Source organism: Asterias rubens, chromosome 17 (assembly GCF_902459465.1).
Source record: "Asterias rubens chromosome 17, eAstRub1.3, whole genome shotgun sequence".
In the NCBI taxonomy this organism is placed as follows: domain Eukaryota; kingdom Metazoa; phylum Echinodermata; class Asteroidea; order Forcipulatida; family Asteriidae; genus Asterias; species Asterias rubens.
The window spans coordinates 1,748,490-1,771,632 of NC_047078.1; the positions used below are offsets into that span (position 1 = coordinate 1,748,490).

The 23,143-nt window shown below is 38.7% G+C and overlaps 1 protein-coding gene across 1 annotated transcript in view; it reads right to left on the reverse strand.

Annotated features, from left to right (window-relative positions):
• The window catches only part of LOC117301498, a 39,080-nt gene extending 24,040 nt beyond the window's left edge, over positions 1–15,040 (reverse strand). The window contains exons 1-9 of the mRNA XM_033785519.1: positions 14,722–15,040; positions 11,932–12,032; positions 10,352–10,462; positions 7,987–8,094; positions 5,676–5,792; positions 4,901–5,125; positions 4,135–4,251; positions 1,691–1,957; positions 755–862 (exon numbers count right to left, since the gene is read on the reverse strand). Coding sequence (XP_033641410.1) covers positions 755–862; positions 1,691–1,957; positions 4,135–4,251; positions 4,901–5,125; positions 5,676–5,792; positions 7,987–8,094; positions 10,352–10,462; positions 11,932–12,019 — 1,141 coding nt within the window. The 5' untranslated portion in view covers positions 12,020–12,032; positions 14,722–15,040. The remainder of the gene's footprint in view (positions 1–754; positions 863–1,690; positions 1,958–4,134; positions 4,252–4,900; positions 5,126–5,675; positions 5,793–7,986; positions 8,095–10,351; positions 10,463–11,931; positions 12,033–14,721) is intronic.
• Between the last annotated feature and the right edge of the window lie 8,103 nt (positions 15,041–23,143).

The window sequence follows — 23,143 nt, forward strand, 5'->3', positions numbered from 1 at the left end:
CAAAGTCATTACAAATCATATTACATCTAAAAAACTATGGTACTTCAGAGGGAGCCGATTCTCACATTGTTTTACTATCAACAGCTTTCCTGTATGCTTGTTAAAACTATTTTGAGTACAGTAACTAAATGTGTCCGGGGGCTGCTTTTTAAAAGAGGTAGGGTCCTAGAGATATAACAAACTTGGGTTTAGAGGGACTGGAGTGGATTTCACAAAGAGTATTATCTTGAGTTAGGGCGAGTTACTTTTCCTAACTTAGGACCACCTTAAAGACAGTGGACACTATTGGTAATTGTCAAAGACTAGTCTTCTCACTTAGTGTATCTCAACATACGCATAAAATAATACACCTGTGAAAGTTTGAGCTCACTTGGTCGTCAAAGTTGCGAGATAATAACGAAAGAAAAAACACCCTGGTCACACAAAGTTGTGTGCTTTCAGATGCTAAATTTCAAATTCTAAATCTGAGGTCTCGAAATCAAATTTGTGAAAAAAAGTACCTCTTTCTCGAAAACTACTTTACTTCAGAGGGAGCCGTTTCTCACAATGTTTTATACTAACAACCTCTCCCCATTCCTCGTTACCAAGTAAGGTTTTATGCTAATCATTATTTTGAGTAATTACCAATAGCGTCCACTGCCTTAAGGCGGTCCAAAGTTAGTACATTGTGTAACTCTTTGTGAAATCTACCCCAGTGCCTCTAAACCCAGGCACGTGTAACGTGTGAAAAAGAAACCCTGTTTGAGGCACTCACCTATTTCAGTAGTTATGTTCAAGTCACCGATGCGATATATAGTGATTTCAACCTCTCCCCTATTCTCATTTGTTACGTAAGGCAAGGTACCAGCAAAGAAGACATATGCTAAAGATAAGAAATTTAAAAGTAGTATCGGTTAATACCATGCAAAGGAAATTGCCAGAAGACAGGAGGTCTTTCTCAAACCTTGACTTAGGCTCTGGCTCCTGGATGCTGATGTTTGAACCACCAAACAGGCAAAATACACGCTGCATCAAAAATGTAGAGCCCAAGCTGGAGGTGGACCCAAAGCCAAAGTTTAAAAAAAGCCCCCAAGATGGAATACCAGGGTGTACGTCTAGTTTTAACTATTAATTTGGCCAGCAGAAGGTCAGGTAAGATGAGGGTAGAAAATCGGCTTTAAAAAACTTCACTACCGTGGAGGGAGTTCTTAATTGGTCTCAATGTTTCAATTCTGAAAAGAACTGTCCCGCTTATTTATTACTATCTTGGGGGAAATTAGAAAGTTTGCTTCAAAAAACTACCGAGGAGTGATTTCCTAAAATTGGTCTCAATGTTAGACTATCTTGTCCTAGTCAAAATATCAAGAGAGGGCGCCGTTGAACTCAAAGGACGATATAGGCCATGCCTGGGCACGTCATACATGACAACATACACTGCCGATAGCAAATACCCCATCCGCCTATTGATATAACGAATTTCAGGTCTGAACCACAATAAACCTTATCAGGAGGAGATAAACTCTCTTACCTCTTCAGTCTCCTGACGATGACTATACAGCAAGAACTGACTCCGCGATATTACAGTTAATTACGACCCTATAGCTAAAGTAGTAGTCCAAGCCTATTTTCTATTCCATCCAAGATACACACATGGTGTTACCGCAAACCAAATATATAGATACAAACAGGTCAATCAATTATTGGGTCTTACTTGAAAGTCCGAACGAGGGTCCAGTTTCCAAGTCTGGATCATCATCAAGTATCTCAACCTCCACTAGCTCGGAGTTGCCGCTTCCGCCAGCACCGAACACCGAGTACTCCAAGAAAAAGTACCTGGAATCCTGGGATATTAAGTTGTCAGTCAGCTGAACTCGGACCTTCCACATATATTGCCCAAGCATAAACGTATAGTTTCTGTTTCTAAACGGGATGTAGTCAAGTGCCCCTGGAATGATCGAGGCATCCACAGTACTGACAGCTGAAGAAATAAGGAAAGATTGGTGATTTTAAAACTGTTAAAAATGTGATAGGCTGTTGATAAAAAAAAACTGAACTACGAGCACGAAAGCTTGCGAGCGCAAAGCGTGAAAGCTTGCGAGCGCAAAGCGTAAAGGCTTGTGAGCGCAAAGCGTGAAAGCTTGCGAGCGCAAAGCGTAAAGGCTTGTGAGCGCAAAGCGTGAAAGCTTGTGAGCGCAAAGCGTGAAAGCTTGTGAGCGCAAAATGTGACAGTTTGTGAGCGCAAAGTGTGACAGCCTGTGAGCGCAAGAAACTTGTGGGTGCGACACGAAGCCTGCTTACAATACATACATTTATCTTTGGTTTTGAAAGCCCTACACTGCAACATGGGGTTTTCCATATGGTTTTATCTTAATTTTGTTATGTTTGACAAAGTAATAAAATAAATTTATAAGAAAAAAAGAATACAAAAATTGTGTTTGTTTATTAATTTTTTTGGGGGGTGGGGGTTTAAAAAAAAGATTTCTGGTTACAAACAGAGAAATCATAGAAGTTAGTTATCTTAAATTGGCGGCTACATTAGCCCTATATAGGACTCTTCCTCTGTACACAGATACAGAGTCCTAACTATTAAGGCCCGTTTCTGGGGCGGAAAAATTTCAAAGCTTCATAACTCAAATCTTACCTGCAACAAGCCACTAATTTCAACAGATTCCATTCCATGGCGGCATACGTGTACATTTTTCTGCGGTGGTATTTGGTCCTCATATTTTCCTCACAAATCCGTCATTTTCGTGAAATAATGCAGCTTCCAACGTTAAAAAATTCTCGTTTCGATCGTTTTCTCACAGTGTTGCCTATTGTAGTACTTACGCGTATACATTCGCGTGCAAGACGCATGATGGAAGCTTAGTAGCATGAATTCTAGGTCACCGTATCTTGACTGCACAGCGTTAACGCGCAACACAATTCAAAATTTGTGCGTCGTGCGTCTTGCGTACACACGGCAGACTGTGAGAGTACGAACAAAAATGGGAATTCTTTAACGTTGGGAGCTGCATATTTCATGAAAATGACGGATTTGTCAAGAATATATGACGATCAAAACACACCACAGAAAAACATATATGCTGCCATGGAGTGTGAATCTGTAGAAATTAGTGGCTTGTTGCAGGTAAGATTTGGGTTATGAAGCTGTGAAAATTTGTCGCCCCAGAAATGTACCCTGATGTCCAGGACGTCACTGTAGTATAATACGAAAGTGTAAGGCCGCCAGGGCTAGCGGCTACATGTGACTCTGGCTAAGTACATCTGTACATCCTATACTTGATGCTGCCCACCATAGCCATAGCCAGACACAGCCCAATAGTAAAAGGCAAAGTGTACCCTTTGGTTTTTTTTTACGTTTTGATTGTTTTAATCATATGTATATTATACTTATGATTAAAACAATCATCTTTAAAAGATGTATACACAAATATAAAACAAACATCCGGAAATTTCACTTGTTAAAGTTGCATTTTTTTTAATAGCCTAAAGGGTTTTAAATAAGAGAATAAAAAGGTAGCGACAAGTTCTTAATTGGCCGTTTAAAACTGGCAGGGTCGTGGCTGTGCCTTTATCGCACGTTCACGACCCTGCAAGGTTAAAAACGGCCGATGACTACTCTTTTATTCCCATTTATAAATGCCATTTCGGTAAAAAGACGTAATGAAGTAGGAAAACTCTGCAAAAAGTTATCTCTTTCAGACATCTAGCTCAATGCATGTGGTGCATTTTGATGAGAAAGTTTTTCAATACTGTATGTATTTGTGTGGCGTAATGCATCCTCGTACCCACGGGCTAAAATGGCGCTGCGATCAATCCTGTATACAAGGTTGTGGGCTCACCCGCACAAATGCTATCCAAAAACAACCGGTTATAAACAACCCCAGCTGGTCATTTAACAACCGTTTTAACACCCCCACTTGATGCACTTTCCACCAATAGCAATAAATGCAGCTATAAAGCTGTTTGAGTTGTCCAGTAAATTGAAGAAAGTTACGTGGAAGACAAAAAAGGCAACAACTTACATATTGAAAAGAACCGGTGGTCAACAACTCACAACCAACACTACTTAAAAGAGTTATTCACATGGTGTTATCGCAAATCTTTCTTATAGTCATACTTCCACCGTGCAAAGTTTCAAATCCTACTTACATATTGTTGTCGTCATTTGGTTGATCGGACCGGATCTTAGTAATGTAACTTCAGCAAAAATGTCAGACTCTATGGCAAATACTTTGTCCACCAACGGGAACACTTCTACCGTGTCCGCTGCAAAATAAAACAAATTTTTCAGAGAGTTGCCGTTTGTGGAAATTTTAGACAAATATAACAGGCGTGTTATTTCATCTTTAAACATGCATGAATGGGCAGGGCCAATTTCATTTTGCAAAGGGCGTTTCCATTGGAAAATCTTCAAGGCAATGAGAAACTTTTTTTTGAAGGGCACCTGGTAAAGCCAAGACCAGGGGCAACGGAGGCCATGGCCTTCGTGTCCTGCATTAAATCTAGGCCAGACATGAAGTGCAATCGAGTGGAATGTCACAGAATATATCACAAGTAGGACCGGGTGACTATTGAAATTACTACTTGAGTCACGCCTCAAATAGTCCCGCCTAACTTTTATTTCACAAGATGCGTTGCGGGCATATAAGGCACAATTGTAAAATACACACTGAAAGGATTGAAGTATTTTGGCACTGATTTTTATTTGCGAAGGGCACTTCCATTGGAAAATTACAAAGTCTCTGGGAAATCTAAAGGGGCACCAAGGCCAAGACCAGGACAACAGAGACCATGGCCTCCATGAAATTTCAGGCCTGGTTCTACCAATCAAATTAGGGCAGGGGGTAACAACGTGTGGTTTAGAGGGGCCTTGCCGGAATGCAACGGTGGATGTAGGCAAACTGGCAATACGTACAAGATGTGTCTACTATTTGAATGCTGGCTGCTCCATATGGCGACTGCACAGTTCCATTGCTGGCGTTGAAAAGCACCACCCAGAGGTCAACATTCTCGGGCGTAGTACTGTCGATGATATCTATCCCTATTGTCTGGTTCGAGATGAAAGGGTCAAAGTTCAAGACTCTGGACAGCCTTCTGTAATTGACATCCTCCAGGGCAGAATCATCGGACGTTTCTACGCCTACAGCCAGAAATATTATAATACTATTAATAATAATTGGAGCAATGTAAAATGGAAACCCATTTTGGTTTTTACTCATACAACGATGTGGTTAGCACTGTTATACTCAGTACTTTCCCCGAGTCCTGTGAAAAAATATCACAGGCATGTTACTTGGGTGGGATTCGAACATACGACCCTTGCAATTCTAGAGCATTGTCTTACCAACTAGTCTACCGAGGTTGCCCGGTAGCTAGAGGCAGATTGAATCCTATGTTTTGGCAGCGGGTACCGCAACGATAAGAGATGTTAAATTTGCATCGGGATAATAAATACCAATTTTTGGTTTTTACCCATACACCGATGAGTGTTAGCACTGTATACTCAATACTTTCCCGAGTCCTGTGAAAATATATCACAGGCATGTTACTCGGGTTGGATTTGAACCCACGACCCGTGCAATTCTAGAGCAGTGTCTCACCAACTAGACTACCGAGGTTGCCTGGTAGCTAGAGGCAGTTTGAATCATATGTTTTGGCAGCGGGTAGATCCATGAAGAAATAATACTCACGGACACTTGTAGATTTATTAAGATCCCCAGTGCGGATTACTTTTAGTCTGACCTCATTGCTGGACGTTTCAAGTACTGCATAATTCAGCTCCTCAAATGATAGATAAGTAGCAGTCTCTGCAATAACAATAATAGTAATCACTGGGACTTTAACATTTAGACCGATCAACATCTAGTCGTCCATATCGTCGCCGTTTTCACAAAGTGGCGAATCCGTCCACACAGCTGCAACACGTTTCGAAAAGCGCTCTTGAAGTTATTCCAATTTTGAAAAAGTGTTTTCGCCGGTCATTCAATACAAAAAGTAACTAATATTTATTAGATACAACAGTGTAAAAGTTTTGTTCCATGACTAGATACTTATTTCTTTATTTTGATATACCTTTTAAAAGAATGCTGTTAGGTTCCAAACTTATTCGCCAGTTCGTGAAAATGCTAATTTGCATACGCCTATGCTTCACCGCACACAGGGTCGGATTCATTAGTTCGTGAAAACACAATTAAATGCGTGTCAACACCAAGTCGCCAACCACACTCAGCTAGCCTTTAGTCAAGACGCGTGCGCGTGCCACCCCAGACATCACACACACACATACCAGTGCTCGTCTTGGTCTTGTTTGTACGTGTATCTGTGGTTGGCGTGCGCGCCTTAACTTAAGACTACCACACACAGTGGGAGGCTTTAATACACACGTTACATTGTGGAACAAGTGATAACTCAACTCGCGCGTTGTAATACAATTTAACCCTGGGGAAAAGGTTATTCGCCTGTTCGTATAAACGTGAAAACGCGAGGAAAAAAACATAACATGAATCGCGCGCCTACCGCCGGGCAAAACCTTTGTGTTTTGGCAGCCAACTAGAAAGTTATATACATGCATTCTTATGACGCGTCTTTTTCCTGGCGAAACATGACGTGTATACCGTGTTTGGCAACAAAGGGCGATTTGAATGTAAACACAGGTCACATCGTCTATAGACAACCTTTTAAAATATGAAATTGCAGACTTATAACAGCCTTAGCACCGAGTCGACGTAAAGCAAGAAACATGGTTTTTCCACCACAGTTTGAACCTTGGTAGATCAACAACTCTACAGTATGATAAAGTTCAAAGCATATACAGTACTGTGTCATGGCCTAGCAGTTACAGCACGGGGCCCAATGTCATGGCTCTGCTTACCGCCAAATTCTGCGCTTATAATCACCATTCTCCGCTTATGTGCAAGCATTGATTTTCTGCACTTGCTGTTTAAGCATAGAATGCCTAGTAATGTGGAGTACAGAGGCGCACAAGTCAAAATTCCTGCCAACCCGTGAAATACGCTTGATGCAAGCATGGAATTCCCTTTTTGTAAGTGCGATTGCTTACGGTAAGCAGAGCCATGAAATTGGGACCTGGAGGGATGGGCCAACTTCATAAAGCCTATAAGCACAACAATTTGCATGAAATTTCTTCCTTGGCAAAAACAGGATTAGCAACCAAATTTCCGCGTGATTTTCAGGATTTAGCAAATAACAGCTGAATACCAGTAACAAGCAAAATGCTACAAGTGGAAATTTGGTTGGTAATCCTGTTTTTACACCAAGGAAGATATTTCATGCTTAGCAAATTTGTGTGCTTACAGGCTTCATGAAATTGGGCCCTGGGCCCAATTTCACAGAGCTGCTAAAGCACAAAATTATTCTTAAGCAAAAAAAATCATGTTTATTAAAAACAGATTACCAGCCAAGACTCCAATCAATTGTTATGGGAAGTAAGCAACAGCTAAATACCAGTCACAAGCAATGAATATGTCAAGAAACTTTGTCCAGTAACATGTATAAAATAAGCAAGCTATTTTCATGCATAAGGCACCGGACACTATTGGTACACCTAACTGTCAAAGACCAGTCTCTCACTTGGTGTATCTCAAGATACGCATAAAATAACAAACCCCCAACTCGAGCGCTGTTTTAAAAAAAAAGAAACAATTTAAGCTCGATTGGTCATCAGAGTTGCAAGATAACTTACTATGAAAGAAAAAACACCCTTGTCACACGAAGTTGTGTGCTTTCAGGGATGCTTGATTTCCAGACCTCAAATTCTAAACTTGAAACCTCAAATTCTAAAATTGAAATCAAATTCGTGGAAAATTACCTCTTTCGCGAAAAACTTTGTCACTTCAGAGGGAGCCGTTTCTCACAATGTTTGATACTATCAACCTCTCCCCATTGCTCGTTACCAAGTAAGTTTTTATGCTGATAAATATTTTAAGTAATTACCAATTTTTTTGTCTGAGCAGCTCTATGAAATGGGCCCCTGGTTATTACCTTGACAAGTTGCACCTGTGTAGTCTGGACTACATAAGCAGGTTCTCCCAACGGAGGGAAGCTCCACACAGGTTCCTCCGTTCATGCAGCTTGGATCGCACAACAGATCTACAGTGTTAAAGGAACATTACATAGTTGGTTTTTGCTAACAAAACAGTTGCTGACAGTGTAAGCTCTTTATGTAATCCACCATACATGTACATGAACTGACAAACCTGAAATAGTTTGAGATCGACAAATGTTTTTCTCACCAATTGTGTAATGTCCCTTTGTTTAAGAACATTGAAACAGTGAAAATTTTTTTTTTTGATTTTTTGAAGTTAGCACGGCTCTGCACTTAAAGGCACTTAACTCTATTGGTAATTGTCAAAGACCATTCATTTCACTTTGTGTTTCTCAACATATGCATAAAATAACCAACCTGTGAAAATATGAGCTCAATTGTTGGTCGAAGTTGCGTAATAATAATGAAAGAAAAAACACCCTTGTCACATGAAGTTGTGTGCTTTCAGATGCTTGATTTCAAGACCTCAAAATCTAATTATGAGGTCTCAAAATCAAGTTCGTAGAAAAATTACTTCTTTCTCGAAAACCACGTTACTTCAGAGGGAGCTGTTTCTCACAATGTTTTATACTACCAACAGCCTCTCCATTTATGCTTTTGAGTAATTACCAATAGTGTCAAGTGAGAAAACTGGTCTTTTACAATTACCAATTTTGTCAAGAGGCTTTAAAGGGACACGTTGCCTTGGATGAGGCAAGTTGGTCTATGAAAAGCGTTTGTAAAGTAGAACGTAGAATAAAATGATCCACAGAAATGCGTCAAAATTGCGTGTTTTTTTTTTGTTTTTTTTTACTTTGCCAACTAACACGGTCGGCCATTTTGTTGACTCCACATGCAATGTTATAATCAGGAAAACCACGCAATTTCAAGGCATTTATGTGTGGATCATTACATGTATATCTTTTAAAACATCTTAAGAGCCTGCATTTAAAACATCTTTCTAACCACAGGGCCTGAATAACGGTTTCAACTGCTTTTCATAGATCAACTTGTCCGATCCAAGGCAAAGTGTCTTTACATTTACATGCAAGTTGGAGAAACTGACGAGCGTGGACGACAGTAGCCATGTACATTGGTAATGGGATCAATCAATCACTCAAATTAAAATCTCAAAGTTACTATGCGGTAATTTAGCCCTAAAAGGTCAATTAACAGTCATCTGTTTAAAAGCATAAAAAACCATCAAACCCATTAAATACAAATAAGACCTAATAGGTTGCCATGGCGATATCAAATGAACACACCACTATCTATTTGTCGTTGCCATTAGGGAGTCAGTTGTAATTTTTTGGAGGTAAAGCTCGGCAATTTTTTTTACGACTTTAAATCTTAAAGTAATCTCGGCATAATCCTGATCCCAATACAAATAACCAACTAATAGCGCAGCCCTCAGTCCAAAAATAACAAATCTTTAAAACATATAGTTTTGACTTTCAAGGTTTGGAGGGTTTTTAGGGCTTGGACCGCAGGCCAGAGGAATAGTAAGAAATAGCGAAGAGCCAGTAAACTTACGAGCGTACAAGTCGGGTGGTCTTGTGTTTTTTAATTTGAATAGTAGCACCTCATTGCATTACAAATATCTATTGAGTATCATGGCCGAGTGGTTAGTTAGCATCGAATTCAAGTTCTGGTGCTAAGTCACCAGAGTGTGGGTTCGAATCTCGTGTTCTTGGGCAAGATACTTTACTATGGGTGCGTTCGTTTAGCTTCCCTGGGTCGACCTCGGTGTGTGGCGTTTTTTCCCCCAGGACGAACGTGGGTAATTAATCATCTTGGGAAATAATACGCCACACACTGGGGTCGACCCGGGGAAGCTAAACGAACACACCCAGAAAATGCTTCTCTTCACCCAGGGGTATAAATGGGTACCTGCGAGGTACCTGCGAAAAAGCCACAAGTGTCTTTATACAAATGTAGGCAGCTCAGAGCTGTATACTCCCCAGGGAGCTGAGAAACATTAAAAAGGGATGTTATTATTGTTATTAGGCTTACATGTATGACCAGGGCACTAATGTAAAGCGCATTGATACGGTTATTGTGGAATGCGCTATATAAGAATTTGTTATTAATATTATTATTATTTTTTGAATGCCAATAAGAGAAATGACATCTTCTAATAGTGCTTGTTTCTAAAAGCAGCTTCAATGTGAAATTGTGCTCTTCTCACTGTTATTCCAGGCTTGTAACAAATTCTCTCGTCCAGTAAAAGTTTTGAGCTACAAACACTGTAGTCTTGTGGATTTTTCCCCCCAACTCGAGCGCTGTTTAAAAAAAAAGAAACAAACACATTTTTGTAATTACCTTCACAGTGACTGCCAGTGTAGCCAACTTGACAAATGCAGTAGTGTACAGTCCCTTGACTTTGACAACTTCCACCGTTTTGACACACAGGATCTAGGCACTGTGAAGTAACTGTGGAGACAATAAGGAAATTAGGTTAACCCTCCTACTATTATTTCTGTTAAAGGAACATTACAGAATTGGTTTTTGCTTACCAAACAGTTGCTGGTAGTGTAAGTACTTGATGTAATCCATCATAAAAATAAACTAACAAACCTGTAGAAGTCTGAGATCGATCAGCCATTTGGTATGTCTGGGGGTCACAAGAAAGTAGTGAAAAACCAACAACACATTTTTGCATGGCATTGATGCAAAAAGATCAAATGAATAAAACGCTCACTGAGCGATAAACTTCAAGCATGAAATAAAATGATTCATTTCTCAACAAATATGACATTTCAGACAATGATATTTCATTCTATCATCATCGTTAGACCATGATTAAAGTTTGATGTAAATCTGTGATCTTCACGATTTTTGTTTCTTACCGATTCTGTAACGTTCCTTTAAAGACAATGGACACTTTTGGTAATTGTCAAAGACCAGTTTTCTCACTTGGTGTTCTCAACATGCATAAAATAACAAACCTGTGAAAATTTGAGCTCAATTGGTCGTCAAAGTTGTGAGATATGAATGAAATAAAAAACACCCTTGTCACACGAAGTTTGGTGCTTTCAGATGCTTGATTTCGAGACCTCAAGTTTTAAATCTGAGGTCTGGAAATCAAATTCGTGGAAAACTACTTCTTTCTCGAAAACTACGTCACTTTTTAGAGGGAGCCGTTTATCACAATATTTTATACCATCAACCTCTCCCTATTGCTCATTACCAAGTTACATGTAGGTTTTATGCTAATAATTATTTTGAGTAATTACCAATTACCAATAGTGTCCACTGCCTTTAAATTATTTGTTTTGTGGTGATTTTTTTTATGGCTGCTTTTGTCTAGTTCATTTATAACCAATTATAAGAGCACAAAAATATCATATTGTAAGGGGATTGTAATAAGAAAATGAAATATGTTAAACTAGCAATTGGTAACAGACAAAATAATTTCAAACACAGTTGTGTTAGGCCAAGAAAAATAAATAACATGTTGCTAGTCCCCGCCCGCTCCAACTTTGCACACTGCACTTTTTTTTTAAGAAATAGTAAATCTTCACACAAAAAATCAATTTTCTGTGAAGATTCATTCATGAGCTGAAACATCTCTTAATGATTGGTTGATTAGTTTTTTTGAAAAAAATGTGTATCAAATGTTGCTACAAACAGCCTATTGTCCAAAATTGGGCTGTTATGCTGAAATAGAATTATTTTGTTAAGTCTGGACAAGAAACATGTTATCTTTTTTACTTGGCCTTAATATATTGGGTTTCTTTTTTAGGCAGCTTTTGCCTTAAGTAGATTGACAATATAATGGGCACAAAATTTTGACAAGGGAGGGGATGTAATTGTAATAACAAAATGAAGTAAGGATGTTAAATTTTCACGGTGGAAAAAATTATTTATTTTATGGTTTCTCTGCAATTTCAATCACTTACCAATGTTTGAAATCATTCCTATGGAGCCAAAGTAGGACAGGATAACCACAACGGTGCCAATGAAGATGGACAAACTGAACCTTGCCATGGTCAAGGAAAACCTAAAAAAAAAAAAAAGAAAAAAAAAAAGATATTCTAACATTTTGCGAATCATCGATCAGTGTCCTGCATTTGCAGGACGGATGGTATAGAAAATAGACTTGGACTACTACTTTAGCTTATGGATCTGATTAACTGTACTGCCACGGAGTCAGTTCTGAATTTGTCTCAATGAATGTGCCACTTGTTCAAATTTTATACTTAATTTGATTCAACATAACAAGCAAGCAATATTTAAATAAATACTTATTTACTTTTAGCTATTTTTTATAAGCAGCGGTGGAAATGTTATTCAGGGTGTTGTTTTTATGAGCATCTCGTTTGGTCTCAATTGATCATCTAATTTAGGAGTTGGTCAATAATACAAAAACACTTTGTTTGAGTTTTGTAATTTGTAAAAATGAGAGATACAAAAATTATTTGTAGTCCTAATTTTTTATTTTAAACTCAATCAGTGATGTTTTGAAAATTTATTATTAGATTTTAATTGGTTGATATCTAGTAATGAATATCAATTTTATTAAATCCATACAAAATGCTCTAACGACCTTCAGGCCAATTAAAAGGAGAAAAGAGGAGGATGAGGGACTTTTTTTATTTTCTTCAAACAGGCCACCAATTCTTTAGTTTGAACCACCGCAAACTTATTTTATACGCTTTTGTTGCATAAGGGCCCGATTAACAGGGTCAGTATGTTACACTAAAAAAGATTTGCTGGTAGGCATATTTTGTTTTATGAAACAGACGGTTACATACGTGTTCAAGAGGATCACGTTAGATTTAGGAAAAGCTCCTTACTAGTCTAGTCCTTTCGAAAGGATGGATTAAACAAAACAAAATAGGATGCGGGCGGGGACGCTTAACTGTTTTTTGGGTGTGTTTTTTTTTTCTTTTTTTTTTGGGGGGGGGGAGGGGGCCTAATGGCCTTTCCTGAAATGATGCCTCTAAATTGGCCACTTTGAGCTGAACAATTTTTATGAAATTCACGCAATGGCATGCAGTGTTTTTACTTAAAAGAAAAAGGAAAACCACACAATTTTGAGGTATATTTGTGTGATCATAATTTCTACAAAACAAGTCTTTCCAACAAAGATTATAGCCCAAAGTGCTATCCAAAGGCACCATGTCCCTCCCATTAGCCCAGTGTGACAGGGCTGAATAATCATCACTTTAAATGTTCATTGTTGAAGATAACAATGCGTTTTAATGGTGGTGAGTGTAGAAGAGAGAAAATTACAATACTTGATTTTCTTTGTCAATTTTGTTTCCGCCCCCCCCCCCCCCTCTGGATAACCATTTTCTCAATTTAGCTTCCCCCTGGTAAAGTAACGCTATGAACCATGCACTCAAATTTTCCTGATGGATGCCAAGCCCCACACACTCAGTATGCAGACCGGCAGTGAAGAGTGAACATCACACAAAGTTCTGCTCCTTGCTTTTTAATTTCGTCTGCCCCTTCAAGTCTGCTGTGGACTTGGTTGTTTTGTTTAAGCTATTTTGTTTTGATGTATAACCCTCTTTGATGCTGTGTTGATTGTTTAAGCTTTGGTTTTAATTAGGTTTTGTTTTTTGGGAGTTTTGATTTTTAGTTTTGGTTAGAACTAAAAATCAAAACTACAGCACAACAAACTTCAAGTCTTGAACCTAGTTGTGCTGTATCTTTGGTTTTTGATTCATTTCAAACCAACGGTTTAGTTCAAAGTTATTATCGCCAAGGGAAACATTACAGTCAACTTATAGTTTTTAATTTACAACAAGTGTTCTGGATTTGAAGAATTTGGTTGTCACAAATTTCAGAGTTTATTTTTAAGGTATTCCAGTTAACCATTTAGCCACTATACCGCCCAGCCGCCTATAGTGATACACTGTATACGGTACGAGGAATCCTCGCTAGCTTGTGTTTGTAGAAAAAAAGGAACATCAAAAGAAAACTTGATAGTCATTAGTAAGTCTACGCATTTGTTAATATATCTAGTTGTTATAGATCGTTATTAATTCTCCCTTCACAGTTGACTTGTCAAAGCTAATGATGATGAAATAATTTAGCTCTTACGAAAAAAAAATCAGCTCATTAGTAAACAGGAAATTATTCATCATTTATAATGATATTGTCGAAAAGGCAAAGTTTCCGTATGGCGCCACCACTTTTTCATTCGAAATAAAATAATATAGTATCTAATTTACCTGATTGATATATCCCTTTTTGTAAAAAATGAGTGAAAAAGTGGTGGCGCCATACGGAAAGTTATCCGTCGAAAATTAACGCCTTCACATTTAATTGGCTGTTTGTGATTGATTGATTTAAAGTTTAGTGAAATCATGGAGGAAGAAATCGGCCCCAGGTCCAGAAAACCAAGTTCTATCATCACCATGCAAAGTTTCAAATCCTACGTTATCATTGGATATGACTTTATGCAATTGAAGGTCGTTTTTCTAGAGCTATAATTGTACACAACAGTATCATTCAGCCACTGGCACTCTCTGGATGTAATCAACTTATCTTTCTCGAACAGTAAATTCAAAGGGGTTTCGAATGCATCAATGACAACACAAACCAACACAACAATCTACTGCTACATGAACCATAGAGCAAGGACCAGCAAGCATGGAGTAGTTTATTACTCCATGAACCAAGCATCAACAAGGAAGTATCTCTACTTTCTGAGGAAACACTACCATGACACTACTTACCGCCCGTACCGTTGATAAACTCGCTTCCAACTCCCACCAGTTCTTCGTCTATTTCCAACCACTGTCGTGTTAGGTGTTGCCACTGCCAAAGTGTTGCTTTAATTACTCTACGAAGTTTTTGAACCCTTGTTGAACTGAAGTACTTACTTCACCAATAACTGGTGACTTCACGGTGAAATGTCGTTGAAGACGAAAGCCTAATGATGTTTGTAAATTTGGGCACCTTAACTTGATGTAACCTCGCTCAAAAATCCTGTTAAAATTTCATGGCCATCTATTCTTTCTGCAGTCAGTCATGCAAAACACTCTCACTGCAAGTCTCGGCCCAAACGTCACTAGACTTACCTCAAGTCCCAATCCCATGCCATGCCAACGCCAAAAAAGAACTATTGTTTTGTGGTGCTCTACATTCCTACTGTACCGCGCGTTTGACGGCGGATATGTTACGGGACCTCTCGCACGAGAACGGGACTTGAATCAAGTCTAAAACGTCGCGTCACGGACTGAAACTGCACTATTTTGTTTGCAATGGTTTTGCACATGAGCACACTGTGTGATAGTGTGACCGTGTGACAACTAAACAAGGTATGTGTGCGCTAAAGCGTGACCACATGGTACCACGAACAGGGATGGACGACCTTATCTCTGAACGCGCCTGGGTGTGGTTCAAATCAACACTTCAATGACATCTAGTTCCCCAAAAATCAAGTCGATATCAAGGAGTGCACAATACTATATTGGTTCCGTTTGTGATAAAAAGTATAACTTCATTGTATGGCCTTCCGGGAAAGGGGGGGGGGGGGGGTAGCCCAGGTGTGCAGGGCAATTTTGGGCCCTCCAAATTTGACAACACAGTGGGGACATTTTGGTAAAAGCAAGAAGACGGATTGATCGATTGATATTATAATTTTTCACATTAGCGAAAACATTCTCATGGTAGATTAGATAATGAAACAAGGTACGATTTAAGTGAGAAGGAAAATTTAATGGCCACAAAAAACGACTTTTATGATGCTGCACCCATTTCCACAGAACGGGTGATTCTTTTTGGTTGAAAATAAAATTTGCGAGCCCAGAAACAAACGTCCACTTTGCGATGGCCTTCAGTTTTATTAGCCATTTGTACAATTTAATTTTCTTGTTCATAAACCTTAAAGGCAGTGGACACTTTGGTAATTTTATTGTCAGTGGTAAGTTCTTAATCTGAGGTCTCGAAATCAAATTTAATTCGTGGGAAATTACTTCTTTCTCGAAAACTATGTCACTTCATAGGAGCCGTTTCTTACAATGTTTTATACCATCAACCTCTCCCCATTATACTCGCCCCAAGTAAGGTTTCATGCTAATAATTATTTTGAGTAATTACCAATAGTGTCCACCGCCTTAATATTAAATTGAAGTCATTTTTTTATATGGGCCAGGGTTCCATGAAACTGTCCTTCCCACCGATCGAAGCCACAAGGGAGAAAAGGGAGTCTGACAAAAGAATACTGTTACAATTGAACAAAAAGTTACATTTTCTGTAAATTTCAGTAAATTTATTTAAAACTTGAAGATTAGTTACATGAAGGTTACACTGAAATAATAAGTTACAAGTATGGGATTGTGGCAATTATTGGTTCTCATAAAATCCAAATAACAAGAGTAAACGCCTATGTAATTAATGTTTGTTGTTTAGACATTTATGCCAATAATTATTGGCAACAACAAAACAAAAGCATAAATTGCAATTCAAGCATTATACAGGCTACTTTGAACATAACGATAACATAATGATGATGTTAACATAATGATAACATGGCTAAAGATACTCCGTTAAATGCAACTCAAACCGAGTTTCAACACATTTCATTTAAGTATAGTTTTGAGACTTTGTCAAAACAAAACCATCCATTTTAAATGTTTTGGCTTCACTCCACAGTTTCACCCACCATACGCATTATATTCAAGAAAGTTGCCAAAAGTAAATGATTGCAACAGTAGAGGGCGCACTTTACTGTCACCGGTAATGGGTGATAAATACTTATCTACCAAAAGCAAAAGTCGATATCTTCTTGTGAAAACTAACTTATTATTACATTATTTGGGTTATCACCCGTAATAATGAATTTTCTGATGCTGGAAATGTGTCCGTCCTCAAAAAAAAGAAGAGAGGGGTTAAACAGTAATTTTGTGTGTGACGTATCAATTAACACCGACTAAAAAGCATTGGATTTACGGGTGGGCAGTTTTGTCGCGTTCATAGATCAGATTACGGACTTCTAATTAATTAAAGTTAAAACAAACGTCCCCAATGCCGTCCTCGTGCATCACACTCAGTCTAAAGTAATGGCAAAGTATTCAGAAACAAGTCGGGATTGGAACATAATGGTGACGATGTTGTGAAGTTCTGTCACCAAGTATCCGAAGGGGCGCTGTTTACAGTGACGTCACCGTGCACTTAAAGAGTGGAGTACACAACTGGATGGGGTTGCTGAACGAATGATGTCTCTCTGTTTATAGGTCACGACGACGTAGTAGAAGATATTTAGAGTAGCTTAAAAGAATATCTTTCGGATGTTTGACTCACTGCTGAAGAAATAAGAAAGATATATCATGGTTAAAACTGACCTGTGTGTCAAAATTAAGGCTGCTGGTGACAACATTAACACAAAATTAACACCATACAGTGTTAACAAACAACAATGTTTTTAGGATTTGAGGCATTGCATGGTGAGGTATCAATGTATATTTGTTTTGCGGTAACACCATGTGTGTATCTACTTGCCAGGTAGAGTTGTTCTTAGGGAACTGTCTTGCTTTATTCTACTGCCGTGGAGTAGATAATCGGAGGTTCGGGAGACTTCTTAGTTCTGAAAAGAACTGTCCTGCTTTTTAACTATTACCAGGGCGGATGGTATAGAAATTAGACTGGACTACTACTTTAGCTTATAGGATCGTAACTGTACTGCCGCGGAGTCAGTTCTGAAATTGGTCTCAACGTTTCGACTAGCTTGCTCTAGTCATCGTCTCCTGACAGTTAATAATTACGATCCTATAAGCTAAAGTAGTAGTCCAGTCTAATTTCTATACCGTCCGCCCTGGTAATAGTTAAAAAGCAGGACAGTTCTTTTCAGAACTAAGAAGTCTCCCGAACCTCCGATTATCTACTCCACGGCAGTATAATAAAGCAAGACAGTTCCCTAAGAACAACTCTACCTGGCAAGTAGATACACACATGGTGTTACCGCAAACCAAATATTATACAACAATGTTTTTGTTCGCAGAAATTAGTATAATGTTTACACCCTGTCTATTGTGAATTTTGATTCTTTTTTGGTATAAGTGACAACACCAATGGTGTCAATTTTAACACCCAGTTTTTGCAGTGTACGCGGTATACTCCCGAACTTTAATAAAGGTGTTTTTTCCCCTACATTGATTGATTTATTACCTTGCTCGGTCGCAGATGTAGCCACTATCGGCGAAGTATTTACACGAGAAGCCCATCCGGCATTCACATCGCTGAATCCGCCCTCTACGGCCACCAGGTAATGCAAAAATGCACTTCTCGCCTGGATCGGACACGCACTATTGATGGGAGAGAATTATAGAGAGATAAACAAAACATCTCATGGTGTAATAGTGATTTTTTGAAACGATAGCAACAAACCAGCCAGCAGGGTCCAATTTCATAGAGCTGCTAAGCACACAAATTTGCTTAGCACGAAATTTCTTCCTTGAACAGGATTAGCCTATCAACCAAATGTCCATTCGTCGCATGTGTTACTATGTTTATGCTTATTGAAGATTGATTATTGATGGACCTTTAAAATATTCATTTTCTAGATCTAGGTCTCTTTAATTCATTTCCCAGGCAAGATGAATATCAGTTCCCAAATTGACCAACAAAAATGTGCAAAAGGACCCCAGGAAGGTCCACATAATTAGGCAGTGTGAAGTGGTGCCTGAAGAGTGCCCATGAGTGCCCCCGTCAATGTAATCAATTTCCCCAACTACACTCCGCTGATTAGCCTCGCCTCATCACTGCCGTCCACCGTACCTCAGAGACCCGCGGGGAACAGATGACGTTGCGCGGTCTACTTTGCTCCCTCGCGAAAATCACCGAATGATCAATGTTTGTCTTGGTTTTTTTTATTGTGTCGGTAAGGAGTTGTGAAAATTCATGTTTTTTTATTAGCAGAGACTGCTTGTGGCAAGTCTAGTACTGATTGGTTAGCCACGGGGTCCCAATGTAATTGTATGCAAACTGACACAGAATAATATTGTACTCGTGCGGGCACTTGATAGTCTTGTCTCGAAACAAGTTGTTGTTTTTACTGAGTAGGTGAAAAGGCAATTGAAAGTAATGGTATGGCTTGTGGTTAAACCAATATAGAATTTCAAATTATTAAGATCGAACATAATAAATTGACTGAATCTCAATGCTGAATGATTGAAGAAAACAAATTGCAACCAATCCTTCAGAGAATACTATTCTGAAATTTAAACCACGCCCCTCAATTACTAAAGAACACAAGAACCATGATTCATGTACTTCATTCACTCCTAAATCAACGTCCACTTTCAAAGTTTTTTTCACACGATCTTTAGACCATGAAAACTCCACCATCACTTCTCCTGTCTTACAAATTCCTGGTTTGAATTCTGTAAGTGTCAACAGTCATCATGTTCTCAGCAGGATCAACAAAATGACCCGTCGTAAAGCTGTTGGTCCAGACCTGGTATCTGTGGATATGTTGAAACTCTGCCCAGAGGAAATCGCACCAGTTCTGGCTAGTATATTCAATCTTTCTTTGAGCACTGGAAGATTACCACTTGGAAGCAAGCAAACATTGTACCTATCTTCAAAAAGGGTAATAAAATGGAACTAAACAACTATCGTCCAATTGCACTGACGTCGATTATCTCCAAACTTCTTGAAAGCATCGTCTGCGAAAGTCTCCGGGATCACATGAATAATTACGGTTTATGGACCAACTCGCAACACGGTTTTCGACCTGGTCTTTCATGTGACACCCTCCTTCTAAACTGCACAACAGAATGGCTCCAAACCTTGGACAAGACAAACTCTAGAGTTGATATTATTTCTTTGGACTATAGCAGAGCCTTTGATAGTCTCTGTCATCAGACTTTGTTAAAAAAACTTGAACTCACTTATGGTATTTCCGGACATCTCTTAGCATGGACCAAATCCTTTCTATGTGATCGATTTCAAAGAGTGGTATTTGGGTGACATTCTGCAGACTGGATACCAGTGGAGTCTGGAATTCCTCAAGGTTCAGTTTTGGGCCCACTTCTTTTCAGCGTCTACGTTAATGACCTACATCTTCATGTAAATTCCTCCATTGGTCAGTTTGCAGATGACACCTTCATATACCACTCTGTGAATTCGCAGGATCATGAAACAGTAAGTTGTAAGTTGGTCTCAAAAGAATGCTCTGACCTTGAATATTTCCAAGTGTAAGGTTTTATCTTTGAACCGTAGCAGATCTCGAACTAAACCTACCTACTATGTGCAGGGCCAGTCTCTAGAAACAGTTGACAATCTAAAATTGCTTGGAGTTACATTGTCTTATAATATGTCTTGGGATATGCATGTTCAAAACACAGTTTCTAAGTGCAATAGATTACTTGGTTTTATCCGCAGTGTTGCTGGTCATTCATCACTTGAAGCTCTCTTGCAATTGTATAAGTCTCTGGTTTTGCCTGTTTTAGACTATTGCACTCCAATTTGGAATCCATACTTACAACAAAATATTGCGGCTGTTGAAAAAAAATCAACGGACAGCCACTAGAATGATCCTTAAACAGAGACGCCAAGATGAACCTTATGAGTCTAGACTTGCTCGCTTAAATTTATTTCCTCTTAGTAAACGTCGAGAGTATCAAAGCCTATGTTTGATTTCTAAATTGCTTATTAATGGTCAAAGAGACAGTGTTCCCATCTTAAGTTTAATTACCATCAACAGCAGGCATACTGACAAGCTTTGTTTCAAGCATTTATCATTCAAGAAAACTTCTACCAAAAACAGCTGCATTTTCTCTTTTCCAACTAAGTGGTCTGCTCTACCCAATGATGTTAAAAACTCTCTGCTCACTGCTAATTTCAATATTTTTAAAGGGAAACTAAAAGTTGCGGTTTATTCCCGATAGTTCCTTTAGTTGGCATGTTTGTTTGTCATTTTGTGCTTGAGTGTATTTAATTGCCTGTTTGTCTTGTTTTTTGTGTGTTTTTTTCCGCTAGTTTGTTTGTTAGTTTTTTGTTTGTTTGTTTTGTTTGTTTGTTTGTTTGTTTGTTTGTTTTTGTTTGTTTTTGTGTGTGTTGTGTGTTTGTTTGTTTGTTTGTTTGTTTGTTTGTTTGTTTGTTTGTTTGTTTGTTTGTTTGTTTGTTTTGTTTGTTTGTTTGTTTGTTTATTTGTTTGTTTGTGTTTGTTTATTTTTTTGTGTTTGTGTTTGTTTGTTAACCTGGTTATTATGTGACATTGTTTGTCTCTTGTCCTTCCAGGTTGGACTGGTGACAGTGCAGGCACTTTTGTCAGTCCTGGCAAACCTGGATTGTTGTTGTCTTTCTGTTGTCCTCAGTCGTGTAGTACTTGTCTTCTCTTTTACTGCCTGTCCTCCTTTTTTATATCTTGATGTATCTCCCTTTTTAATGTTTTCCAATCCAGATGTATATATTTATATATTTAATGTTTTTAAGAGTTTTATCCTTTACGTATACAATTATTTTGTATTTTTGTATTTTTATGTGAATTGCCAAATAAATAATAATAATAATAATAATGTTCAATCAGTCCAGACGTCAAGGCGTGACGACTGCAGTGCGAGTTTGTAGTCCAGCCGCCGTCACGACGCAAGGGAATCTATCCTTGGGTTTGATCCTCTTTAACCGTCACGGTTTTGACACGGCGTGACAGAAGAGCGTCACTCGAGAAGGACTTGCCGGGTTGCACTACTTTTGAGAGGACTAGTCACGAAGACAGATTCTGTTAGTTAGAATGATTGCTGCGTACGCTCATGAGACTAACATTAGTGATTGAAATCCCGGAATGGAACCACATTTTTTCGATGTGTGGGTATAGGTCTATTTTTTACAGCGGTGATGACGCATCATGAAATTGGGGAACTCTTCCCATTGGCGGCATACGTGAGGTACTAGCCATTCATGTTGTTCTGAGCATAAAAAATTGATTTCGTACTTTCAGTCTGCTGCCACCAGCGCCCACAAAGTTTCCACGCTGTGTCTCAAGGCTTCATGAATTTTTCTATCCGTACATCAGTGCAGTACATTTTTTTTTTAACTTCCAAAATGGCAGACCGGGGTAGACAAATGCAGCTTCTGACGTCATTTCAGGGAGGTATATACGTCAACATATTGTTTACTATCTTGCCTCAGACGGAAGTAATCAGAAAGATGATGAACCAACAACATTTTTTCTTTATAGTGACGCATTTCAATTTGCGCAGAGTTTCTGACCTATTCCACTCACATCATTAACGAATTGTCAATTGCATTTACTAGTCTGAAGCCACAGGCTTAAATAGCCTTATCCGAGGCTCTACCACTTCAGTCCGCCTACATCGGCATACATCCATCTGGCAAGGCCAAACTGTACGTCTTGAGCGAAGTCTAGAGCCTCATCCCATCAAATTGAATGCAGCCTAATACGTGTGAATATATGATGCGCATAACTTATACTTTGAGCTGGCAATTTTGTTGATTAACACATGCAGCTTCCAAAACCTGACTTCATAAAGTTTCTCCATTTACTAGCCTCGCCACAAAGTCACAGAGCCTTTTCAAGATTACGGATCAAGCTTTGGTTCGGCTCCCGGAAACCATTTTTTTTTTAAATCATAGACCGTGTTTGAGTAAATCCATCTAGCTCAGTTAAATTCAAACATGTAAAGGCATGCTGACGAGCATTCAGTTTTGGTGATTTTTATCGAACACGAACAGAAACTGCCTTTGGGAAAGTCTGTTCATCTTACTAATGTTTAGACCTACTTTGCTAAATTTGTCTTCGCTATTTTAATTACTGAAGTGACAAAGCATTATTGGTTTTGGAAAGAGTGAATAAAAAACCTTCTTCTGTTTAAGCAGAGTTATGAATTTGTGCCACTGTATTGATCGTTTCGATTTGCAGATTGACACATTACTTCTCGACGTTTCAACAAGTGTATTTTGCTTGTCTCCATGATGAAGAAGAAAACAACGGTTAGTCTGAAGGAAAACACTTTTCTCAATAAGATTTTATCACATGCTTGTGCCAGGAAGAATTAGCACAATATCTACTCCGTACAGCCATACAAAAGCTCCAGTAAGTGGGTCGACTGAATTATAGAATTATTATCATAAATCAATAATTTTAAAATTAGTTTTGCTTTTAACTTACCCCAGCTCGATCAAGCGTCTTGT